The sequence below is a fragment of the Hyaena hyaena genome, unplaced genomic scaffold (genome assembly GCF_003009895.1).
Source record: "Hyaena hyaena isolate Hyena2069 unplaced genomic scaffold, ASM300989v1 scaffold_108, whole genome shotgun sequence".
Classification (NCBI taxonomy): domain Eukaryota; kingdom Metazoa; phylum Chordata; class Mammalia; order Carnivora; family Hyaenidae; genus Hyaena; species Hyaena hyaena.
In genome coordinates, this window is record NW_024080741.1 from 2,467,501 (window position 1) to 2,479,571 (window position 12,071).

At 43.6% G+C, this 12,071-nt stretch overlaps 1 protein-coding gene across 1 annotated transcript in view; it reads right to left on the bottom strand.

The window, feature by feature from the left end:
* LOC120234481 (maestro heat-like repeat-containing protein family member 1) overlaps positions 1–12,071 on the bottom strand; it is an 82,684-nt gene that overhangs the window by 55,791 nt on the left and 14,822 nt on the right. Inside the window, exons 2-11 of the mRNA XM_039236353.1 lie at positions 10,575–10,686; positions 7,739–7,845; positions 7,288–7,410; positions 6,220–6,382; positions 5,037–5,129; positions 4,323–4,477; positions 3,815–3,955; positions 1,467–1,565; positions 809–887; positions 152–262 (exon numbers count right to left, since the gene is read on the bottom strand). Coding sequence (XP_039092284.1) covers positions 152–262; positions 809–887; positions 1,467–1,565; positions 3,815–3,955; positions 4,323–4,477; positions 5,037–5,129; positions 6,220–6,382; positions 7,288–7,410; positions 7,739–7,845; positions 10,575–10,686 — 1,183 coding nt within the window. The remainder of the gene's footprint in view (positions 1–151; positions 263–808; positions 888–1,466; positions 1,566–3,814; positions 3,956–4,322; positions 4,478–5,036; positions 5,130–6,219; positions 6,383–7,287; positions 7,411–7,738; positions 7,846–10,574; positions 10,687–12,071) is intronic.

The following is a 12,071-nucleotide window of genomic DNA, read 5'->3' on the forward strand; positions in this document are numbered from 1 at the left end:
TAAAAGCAACCTGCTCCAGTTTGCATGCTAATAAGAAGTGAAGCCAAGATTTAAACCTATTGAGTTTACATTGAGCTCCTACTACATACTACTGTCTCCCAGAGAAAAGAGCTCTCATAGGAAAGAAGATCCCCAGGACCAAGCCACTTACCTTCCTGGAACACATCTGTGAAAACTTGAATGGCTGATACTATCTTGACTGGATCCTTGGATTCCATGTTCTTTCGTATTAAGGATATCATCTGATCATTGTATAGCTTGGCTATCAGAAGGGTGAGAATACAAGGGAATCAAGGGTATGTTTACGTAGCAAATGATAAGTAGAAGAAAATCATGTTTAGCAAACTACTGATGCCATGAACTAGATAAATTAGTGTCCTTTCGGAGAAAGGAAAGAGGAAAACAAAGAGCCAGTGTTTGTTCAGCATTTACCATGTGCCAAGCACAGAGCCAGATGGTTTTCCTGAGCTGGGCCCTGCCCCTCCATGGCCCCACTACATGCCTTCTCATAGGTCAGCACACCTCTCATGGTGATTAGTGTTGTAACTACAGGATCACATTTCTAAGCTGGGAATCAGTGAAGGAGAAAGAGAAGTCAACTTCAGGTGAAGGGAGTGGAGCTACGTCTATGCCCTTCGAGATTCACTGAATTTCAGGTAAGGCTCACATGGATCACTTTGCATTTTATCTAGAAGGACGGAAGCCTCTTATGGGAACCTAGGCCCCTGCTACAGTCTAGGGAGACAAAAAGTGATCCTAAGTGCCCACCCACACAAATACCTGGGGTTAGGGAACTGTGTTAACTTACTCAGGATATAGAAGGCCCTCAGGGCAAGGCTGTGGTTCTGTACAGAGTGATGATCTGAGTCCTTGACTGTTTCACTCAACTGTGGGGAGACCAAGGCCATCAGACCCAGGAGGACTGAAACTAGGGGCCCTGAATATGGATGAGGAAACCAAGGCATGTGTCCATGGAAAGTGTGGTGCTTAGCCATAAGGAGAACAGGAAAACAGAACCCAGAAATCCACATTCCTAGCCCCAAAGGGAAGAAGACAGTGGCAAGCAAATTAAACATACAGAAGGTAACACCTTTTTGCAAAATGTTCAATTTTCTTCTTCCTACTCTAGGCTGCAAAACAGAGGGCCTTATATTTTGCATGGGTATGATGGAGTGGTTTGAACTTTCTGCCTTTTAACCAGAGATTAGGGGGAAGCAGCAAAGGTCTGCAACCTTCAAGAAACATGTGGAATGTACCCAATTTACCTCATGGAGAATATCTCACTCAGTGCTCAGAATCCAGGCATTTGCCAGTTCCAGGAAAACCTGATGTGTATGGTTAAGGTCACCATGTGAAAGACACCTCCGTCATGCGGAGGTTATGACCTGGGCTGGGATAATCATCACCTCCAAAGAAGAGAGAAAGCTTCTAGCTTTCTAGAATGCTTCGAGCTCCATAACACTCACCTGTTTGAACAGCATGCCTACAATATTCTCCAGCTGGGATTGCAAGTTTATACCTCCATAGCCACTAAGAGCCAGAGCATCTATAAGTTGGAAGATACACTGTGTGCATAAGGACAGAATAAGCACAAGTCAGCTCAGACTTTTCACAGCCTCAAGAGAAATCCTCTGTCCTCACATCTTCTCTTCAAGGATGGCCCAAGTCATCATAGTTTCACATTGCCCTCTTTTTTTCCAAAAAAGGCTCAGACTCTAATTCTTTCACAGCCAAACACAGCCATGACCTGCTCTTCCACCTTGCCCAGTAAGCTATACTTATTTTCATATAGTTTTATGGTTCCACAAAAACCTTTAGGAAAATTCAACATTGCAAGTATTGGCTGCCTTCAAAGAAGCAGGATAAATTTAAAAAAACATTTCCTGTCCTTTGGTCTACCTGATGGATTCCCAATTAGGGCCAGCTTGCTTAAATAGAACTGGTTAGTGCTAGTTGATGTCCAAACAAAATTATACAGTGGGCTGATAACTATCTTGATTCTCAATCACCATTCCTTGGAGTGAGGGAGGAGGAGGAATGGGAAGGAGAAAGGGAGTAGTCAAAACATTTCCACTGTCAGCCAAAACATGAGGTGGAATTTCCACCCGAATAATCTGCAGACTAGTAGTTAGTATATGAATTTCAGCCTTCAACTGGCTAATTGGCTACATAGAGCAAGCCTTTGTTCCAAATTCATAGATGTCTACCCTAGGCAACATGCAGACATGTGCCAGGATGGAGATTAAACAAGAGATTGTGTGGCTGGTCCACTAATGTGAAGAACTCAGAGTATGTATGTGAGAAAGGCCATCTCTTCATATACCAAGCAAAGTGCAGTTGAGGTAGTAGCATAACAGTAGACTGCATACTGTAGTCCCTGGAAATTTGATGCTAATGTGTGTTGCACCCCCAAAAAAATCCTCCTCTTTGAAATTCACAAATGCACATTAGCGTATTTAATAACCCTGAAAAATATGCCTCTCGGATGCCTATTGGTGCATAATTGACCAATATCTGCAGCTGCCATGCTCTAAAATCCATCACTGTGTTAAAACTGAAGTCAGAGTCCCACAGATTTGTCCCAGCCAATGACTGAATATGGCAGGTCCACTAAGGTGGGCCTATTAGTCCTTCAAGATGTAGGACTTTTCTGACGGGTAACTTTGGTTCAGTGGCTCCCTGTTGACTTCACTAAAACTTTCTTACAACTGCACTGTAATCTTTTTTTTTTTATTTTTTTTAATGTTTTATTTATTTCTAGGAGAGAGAGAGAGACAGCGTGAGCAGGGGAGGGTCAGAGAGAGAGGGAGTCACAGACTGAAACAGGCTCCAGGCTCTGAGCTGGCAGTCAGCACAGAGCCCGACGCGGGGCTCGAACCCACGAACCGCGAGATCATGACCTAAGCAAAAGTCGGACGCCTAACCGACTAAGCCACCCAGGCGCCCCTGCACTGTAATCTTAAATCTTCTTCTCTTTCTCTTTCCTTCCCTTCCTTCTCTCCTTCCCCTCCTCGGTGCCAAGGGTCAGATATACATCGTAGTCTGATGGTTCCTGAAGCCCTCTCTGGCTCCCTCCCTGTTTTCCCCCACAGATGTTCTTCCAGTAAATCTCTTGCACCTTTAATCCCATGTTAGTATTTGTTTCTTGGAGGACCAGATTAGCCTACATATTGAAAGCTCTGAGAAGTCCTACATTTAAGACTTTAATTTTATCTCAGTATTTCCCACCCGTTTTGCTAACTAACACACCTTCTTTTTGTGGAATACCCATTAAAATTCGGAGGGAGCTTGGTTTGAGGAATGCCATTGAAATGGAAGAAGGACTGAAACAACAATCAGAAAATTTGGGTTCTGGTTCTTTAAGAGTCCTCTGCTCTTAAAAATATTTAATATTGGCATAACAATTCTAAGGTAGGCAGAATATAGCAATGGCCACCCAAATTCCAGGGCTCTTCTCCCAGTTATTTAATCAAGTAGTAATGAAGGTGTTTCTATGAAGAGATTTTGCAGACATAATTAAGGTCCCATACCAGTTGACCTTACAATGGGGAGATTATCCAGGAGGGGTTGATCTACTCTGATGAGCCATTTAAATTTGAGTCTAGAGGTCAGAGGAAAGTCAGAGAGATTCAAAAGGTGAGATGAATTCAACAAATAGGAGTGGCAGAATTCCCAAAAAAACCTCATTTTACAAAAACAAGTTTCAGGCTGGATTTGGCCTGTGGGCCATGCTTCGCCAACCCCAGCATTAACTACTCAATAAACATGGAAAGCATAAACTAGTTAAATTATCTTCACACCCGATTCCAATCACCTGGGTAATGTAGAAAGGTGCCACTTTTGCAGACATCAAAGTCATGAACCATCGGGTTAACCAGTTCACTTGGTTCTTGAGTTTGGGTGGTGGAATGAGGAAGAAGAGATGGCCAATTATCACCAGAGCTTGCTCTGTTACCTGTGCCCAAGGAGACACAACAAATTTGCTTCAGCTCAGGGATGGAGGCAATATAATCCCTTATGGGCTTTGCCTTAGTCATCTTTGTATCTGCAAGGCTTAGCACAGTGCCTAGAAAATGATGGTAATCATAAATGTAAGTTGCTTAATTGCATACTTAATACATGAATGGACAGTGGAGTTTTCTGATAGTACACTTTTCTGGAGGATAGGAAGAGGAGCCTGAGGAAAATCACCCTGCACTTTTGGAAGAGCCATTTAAGTTATCTTTCCACCAATAAGTGGCTAGACATAGCCCTGTCCCATCTTTAACCCAAGACATACTCCTTCAGCCCATCCATCCAACCCCTGCTATCCGCAATCCTACCTTGTTGTTGCTCTTCAAGGACCAACGATTGAAGAGAACCCGAAGGGTGAGGTAAGCCTTGATGGACAGTGCCTCTTGTGTGATGTCCATTAATTCATCATTCTCAGTGCCCAGATCCAGATGCTTCCGGGAACTGATGACCAATCCTTTGAGCACTATGAGGGAGCAGGGAATTTGAGCTGTGCATCACCTTTCCCTTCCCACAAAGCAAAACATACATGTGGGCACAGTCCTCTCATCCCCAACTCTAAAAGCATCTGTGGAGTCCTGTGCTGGGAAACACCCAGCCATTCACCATCTCCCCAACTATTTTTCTTTTCTGACCATACCTGGCCCACACAGCAGGGAAAGGGAAAGTGGTTGAGGCTGTCAACACGCACAGCATCCCTATCAAACTTGGTCCTTGCCCCAAATCAAGCCAAGAAAAGTCAGATGGACTGCCAGCTCAGAGCCTGGAGCCTGTTTCAGAGTCTGTGTCTCCCTCTCTCTCTGACCCTCCCCTGCTCACGCTGTCTCTCTCTCTCTCCTAGAAATAAATAAAAATTAAAAAGAAAAGTCAGATGGAGCAGAGCTCACATCTGGCCTGCTCTCAGCCATTTCCTGCCCCTCCCCCACCTTCTGGGATCCCTATTCAGAGGAACCCAGTCTTTTTCTTCCCTCTTTCCTCTCTCCCTTATTCCAACAGAGTCTTCCCCAGACCCTCCTAGTCCTCACCATGACATACTGCCAACATGACATCCTTCTTTTGGGCCATTCTCAGAAGGCGCAGGATATATTCCCATGTGACACCAATATAAGGTGCTGCACCTAAGAGAGAGAGTATAAGAAAAACATCCCTATCCCAGGGAGGGGTGCCTCCTAGCCTTAGGGTAGGAAACTCTAAAGATTGGGAGCCACCAGATCTGGGTTCTGATCCTAGCCTGCCTCAAGAGTCTGAGCAACCAGGAACAAGTTACCTAATTTATCTGACTTTCAGCTTCTTCAACTGTTAAATAGGACTACAATCCCTGGTATGACTGCTGTACAGGGCTGCTGGAAAGATTAAGCTCAATAATGGATGTTAGCATAGCATGAAGATGCAAGGTATTGGTAAAGCCTATGCATGAACACTCCCTTCCAAGGACCCTGAAGGAAATGAAGAGTGATGCCATCTGAAGTGGATGTGAAAACATTCATTCTGATTAGATCAGGATACACATTTCCAATTTCTGTCTCTGTGTCCTCTGAGCTTGCTGTGCAGTCCAAACCACATGCCTTGTCATTGTGATCTTAATGCCCAGAAGGCCAGCTGACTTCCCCCAGATTCTCTGTGGCCCCATTTCTAAGTGGTAAAGAAAGGAAAGTCACTGTCATAGGCTGCTGACTTGATTGTTTTTTCATACTTTGTGATTGGGAGAGGGGAGCTGAATGAGTAAGAGGGGCACTGCCATCATAAGTAGCCACCAGGATAGAGATTGTATGGTGATTCTTAGCCTCATCCTGCTACACTATTACCTTCCAAGCCTCTAATCAAATTCAAAACTGCAAGTTCCCTTATGTAAACCACTCCTTGCTTCCTTCTGTGCCCCTCCCTGCCACTGTTGAATGGGTACTCTCTATTCTGCCTTCTCTCTCCACCTGGAGTCTTCTCTCCAGCTCCACAGTCTCCCATGCCCTAATATGTCCTACTCTTCCATTCTTGGTCTCCAGGAACTTCCTCTTGAGTTCCCAGCAGCACAACTGGGACCAAATTTGTCCCCTTCCCATCTACATATACACACCCATGACTCAACTAAGCAGAGATGTCCAATGGAAGGAATCAGGAGGATAAAGCTAGTCTAGAACACATACAATGCCCCCACCCCCTGCTGGCCCTATCCTCTTCTCAGACTAACTCTTCCACAATAGGGATTTGTACCCTTGCAGAAGATGAGTTTCCCCACTGCAACCAGGAGACAGTTTGGGGGCAGGTTGTTCTGATGCCATCTGTCCCACAACTTGAAGATGACTATTCCTGGAGACTGGAACCCCAGAGCCATTAGGACTGCAGTACACAACTCCTCCAGTTCTCCCTCTGGCTTCTGAAAAGAGAAAGACTAACTGTTCCAAGGCTGATCCCCAAGATGAGTCCCACAGCTTCTGAGAATCAGATTTGGTCAATAAGTAATTCTCCTCCATCTAGCAGGCAAGAACTCACCTACCACCCATCCAATATACACTTTCCCAGTGATAAATGGCAAGAGCTTCCTAAAGTGTGCAAAGGACAGGAAGACAATAAATTTGCACAGTCTGTGTATTGGGGTGGGAGTGGGGATTGGGGTTTCCAGAGCACAAAGATTTCACTACAGCAGCAAGTGAATCACCAGGAAGGTGGGTAGATTACGGAAGCAACTTTGGAAGTCCCTGACAGGTCAGGGGTCTTGATCAGAAGACAGGCATGTCAAAGAAGGCAGATAAACGGGGAGGAAGATACCCTTAGGTAGGTAGTTAACCAAGAAAATAAGAAACCAGATTAACCCAACATCAGGAAAGTAGGTACAAAGTATGTGAATAGATGGGTAAGTAGACATCATGAATGTTCAGTCTAAAGGTGGGTTAGCACACAGATATGTGGATTTAAATGGGTTGGTATGATTAGTTAAGCACAATAACAAAGGTGACCACCTAAGGAATCCCAGGACACAGTCTGAAAACCAGATCACACTCTGAGGTCAACAGCCCAAACCCTTTCCCCTTTCCATTTCACTCCTCCTGCCTCACCACTTCAATTCACTACTGTATCTTCCAATTCTGTCTGTGTCACAGTTCTTGAGATAGGCTCAGAGTACAAGATATGAGCTCTAGCAAACTATTTAGAAATGAAGTACTCATATCCAAGATCCCACTTAGTTTCCAAGTGTCATCATCCACCAGAAAGAACTCCTGGGCTCAGACCCAAAGAGGATCTTTCCCCAAAGCTCACAACCAAGAGGCACAGGCTCCTCACCATTGTCTTCATGTAGTCAACGATGATATCTGTCATCTTCTGGCATAGTGGAGTTGCCATCTTGTTATTTAGGATTTTGACTTTCAGCAACTTGAGAGTTTGTAAGACATTATCTGCTGACAACTATAGGAGAGAGGGGACTCAAGGAGAAAGGAAAATTGAAGGGTAAAGATAATAAAGACAATAATGATCCCTGGTCAAGAAAGGAAGAGGAGTGAATCTAGGAAGAGGATTAAAGCTGGATCAGAGGTTGAGGAGTGGAGAGGGTATGGGTCAGACTAGGGACATTGGAACTAGACCTGGAGCTATGAATGGACGGGACCAAGTAGTGCTCTGCTGACTGGAAATTTCTTCCATTCTCCTAGCACAATTGGTATGTGCCCAATGAGGTACCTTGATCGAGATGGTCCTATGCTGGCTGGAGCCAGGAAGATGTCTGAGATGTCCTCACCTGACCAGCAACTTGGAGTGCCTCCATAAAGTCCTCGATGTTCTTTTCTGAGACATCCAAGTTCCTGTCTGTGATCTCTGAGGAACTTCTCATAACTATAAATAACTCTGTAAGAAATAAAAAGGGTGAGGAGTGGGAGCTGTTTCTCTCTTGCTATAGGCGGATATTTCATTAGAGGTGGGTATCATGGTATGATGAAAACATGCAAAGAATAATTAAGAATCAGAAGACACAAGTTTGGCTCCTGACTGAGAGTCTGTCCCCCACTAGCAATATATCCGTAGGCAATTTATTTAACTCCTGGAGACTCTATTTCTTCATATGTGAAATAAGTATAATAAAAACTAACATGAGAGTTGAGATACGTGCTATTAGGTATCACTTTCAGGATTTCAGCCTACCCTTTGGACCACATCTTTTTCCTTGAGATTATAAACACCCTTCTATAGGGGCGCCTGGGTGGCTTAGTCGGTTAGGCGTCCGACTTTCGCTTAGGTCATGATCTCGCGGTTCGTTGGTTCGAGCCCCGCGTCGGGCTCTGTGCTGACTGCCAGCTCAGAGCCTGGAGCCTGTTTCAGTCTGTGACTCCCTCTCTCTCTCTGACCCTCCCCTGCTCATGCTGTCTCTCTCTCTCTCTCCTAGAAATAAATAAAACATAAAAAAAAATTAAAAAAAATAAATAAACACCCTTCTATAGGTGAGAGTTGGATAGAGATTTGGAGTAGGAGAGTACCTGTCTATAGGACTATGAAAATTTCATATTAATAAAATTGATTATTATACACTACAAACTTATACTCCAGTGACATATACCCATAGTTTTGGTTAATAGTAATTTTTAAAAAGCCAGAAATTGATTTAGTCTGAGTTCAGTCTATCTACTACCAGCAAGGATGGATTATTTATTCATTCATTCATTCAAATGTTCTGGTTTGTCTCCACTAAAGGCATTACTTAACATGCCTTACTTTACTCATTTGTAAAATGGTCAGCATTGTGGTAGTGATAGTAGAAGTAGTAGTTGTAGTAGTAGTAGTAGTAGTAGTAGTAGTAGCAGTAGCAGCAGCAGTAGTAGTAGTAGTAGTAGTAGTAGTATCTAACTCATAGAGTTGTTAGGAATATTATATGAAATAATATATGTAGAATAGTGCCTGGCATATAGTAATAACTCAGTAAATATTGATTATTATTCTCAGAAACTGTCAGCACTCTACCTGAATCCACAGCATCCCCATATCTTTACAGAAGAGCCGTTTGTTGTCATTTTTAAAAAATTTTTTTAATGTTTTATTTATTTCTGAGAGAGAGAGAGAGAGAGAGGCAGCATGAGCAGGGGAAGAGGCAGAGAGAGAGGGAGACACAGAATCCAAAGCAGCCTCCAGGTTTTGAGCTAGCTGTCAGCACAGAGCCCAGTGCGGGGCTCAAACCCACGAACCGTGAGATCATGACCTGAGCCAAAGTCAGATGCTTAACCGACTGAGCCACCCAGGCACCCCTGTTGTCATTTTAAGACCAGGTTCTGGACATTAGAGCAAGGGTAGGGGTGCAAATGAGACAACCAGAAAAAGCAACTAGAAAGGAAGTGTTTTACACAAAAGGGAAGAAAGAAGGAAAGGAAGAGAAATAGAGAGATGCTACTTAAACTAAACAAACCCAAATTCCCAAAGACATGTAGAAATCTAATGCTATGAAAGATAGACAACACAACAAAATCAACAATTGGAACAGGAAATTACTTCAGAGGAGATTAATTTTGTAAAACAGTGTCTCAAAGACTTTAATAAAACAATAATAATGATAATCATTGTCACCAACCTCTTCCTCCTCATCATCAAATGAATATGATCAGGATGCTAAAAATAATAAAGAAATAATTTCCATTTTAAAAGAACAAATAAAGACAGAATGAAACAATTTATAGGTAGATACGAAAAAGAACCAATTAGAAAACTTGGAAATGAAAAACACAGACACCAAAATTTGAAATGTCAACAAAGAAGGTATAGTCAAGACTGAATACAGTTAAAGAGAGAATTAGTAAATTAGAAAACAGTGAGGAATTCACATAGTATGCAATGTAGAAAAATAAAAAAATAATTTTTAATAAAAGAACAAGTAACAGGTGTATTAGATTGGCTGAAAGGAGTTCGAAAAGAATGGCAGGATGGTAATATATAAAGATAATTGATGGCACAAAAACAGACACATAGACCAATGGAATAGAGAACTCAGAATTGGACCCACAAATGTATGGCCAACTAATTTTTGACAAAGCGGGAAAAAATATCCAATGGAAAAAAGAGCCTCTTTAATAGATGGTGCAGGGAAAAGTGGACAGCAATCTGCAGAACAAAGAAACTAGATCACTTTATCACACCATACACAAAAATAAACTCAAAATGGATAAAGGACCTAAATATGAGACAGGAAACCATCAAAACCCTAGAGGGGAGGAGGAGGCAAGATGGCGGAGAAGTAGGGAGCTCTGTATATTTCACTCGCCCCCATCTCTCAAACAGAGAAAGCCTGAAGCCATAGGAACCCTTACAGAATCCAGGAGTTTGGGAGGAAAAGGAGACAGAGTCCACTGAGAAAACAACCTTATAGTGTGAGTGCGAACTGGGGAAGATAAAAACGGGCCGGGACGGGAGACACGGAGGGAGGGGGAGGAGAGGGAGCCTCTTTGTGGGGAGCGCGGTGAGTCAGAGGAAATGAAAGAGCGGCTGAAACTGCTCAAGGAACTGTTCCTGTCCCTGGAGAAGAGAAAAACCTCAGCTTGGAACACAGTTTCCAGTTCCAGCTGTGCAGCTGACTTTGAACGGGACACATTGCTCACCAGCTCGACCGGAGGGGAAGCGGCATGCTTGAAGCCGCTCCGCTGCTCTTATGGCTCGGCTGGACCCCCAGTGGGGAGGCGGCTGGCTTGAAACTGCTTGGAGGGACTCGGCCTGCGGATTTATATTTCGGGCGGTATCAACTGGGTGTGCAGACTAAGATCTGGAAACGAGGCGTGGCTTGGGACATAGAGCACAGCCTACCTTGGCTACGCCTGCGGCACAGGGAGATCGGACCCAAAAGAGTGAGTTGCAACACTTGGTTTGAGAGGACACTGGGGCACCACCATTTTTGTCCCCACAACCACCAAGATGGGACCTCAGGGAGTGGCCTCTGGACGCAGTGGAGGCTAAGACCCGCCTACACCAAATCACGCCCATCCCCACTAGAGAGCTGCTTTTTTTTTTTTTTTTAACCAGAGCCTGGGGCAAGACCAACAAGGATGCACTACCATGATTAATTCTAGATCAATTCTTTCTACCCAGATAATTTTTCCTGGTCTCATTTGTATCCCTCCCCTCTGCTGGACTGGGCACTCTGGTCACTGGTTTGCTTAAAGAGTCACATTTAATCAATTCTCTAGGTGTATATTCTACACCTCCACCTCTACCTTTCTATCTCTCTCTCTCTGGAGTAATCAGACTATATAGTTTCTCTGAGTAACATTATCTTTGTTTTTTTCTCCTCAACTCTTACCATATTCTCCTCTTTCTCTCTCTGAATTAAGTCTCTTAGTCTCTCTGCCTGGTCATTTCTCTTCCAATTTCGCTTCCTCCCCGCCCTGTCATTTCTATCTTTGTACATGCTCTTCCATCAGCACTGCATACACCCTGCTCTTTATTTGTAGCTGGGAATTCTGGTTTTATGCTTTTATTTAAAATTTTTAAATGTTTTATTTATTTCTGAGAGAGAGAGAGAGAGGCAGTGTGAGCAGGGGAGGGTCAGAGAGAGAGGGAGACAAAGAATCCGAAGCAGGCTCCAGGCTCTGAGCTAGCTCTAAGCACAGAGCCCCACGTGGGGCTCGAACCCACAATCGTGAGATCATGACCTAAGCCAAAGTCAGATGCTTAACCAACTGAGCTACCCAGGTGCCCCTGGTATTATGCTTTTAGACTGTCCTTTGTCTTTTGGGTTTTTTTCTTTCTTTTCTTCTTTTTTCTTTTTTCTTTTTCTTTTATTTGTTTTTCCTCCTTCCTCTATTTTTCCCTTCTTTTTTTTTTCCTTTTCCCTTTCAGTTTGCATGTTTGTTGGATTTGTCTGTGCGTTTGTGTGCCTTTGTCCCCTGTGTGTTTGTCTGTCTGTTTTCTTTTCCAGGGCTACCTCAAGAAACAAGCCAAAGTACACATGGGGGAGAGTCTCAAATATCACTACGAGTAGGGAAATAAAATAACCAAAGTGTCACCAAGAGAGACCAAGAGACACCACTAAAAGAATACTTCCTGAATGGACAGGCCCTGGACAAAGAGCCTTCTTTAATATAGCAGTACTCTCAGGTGAA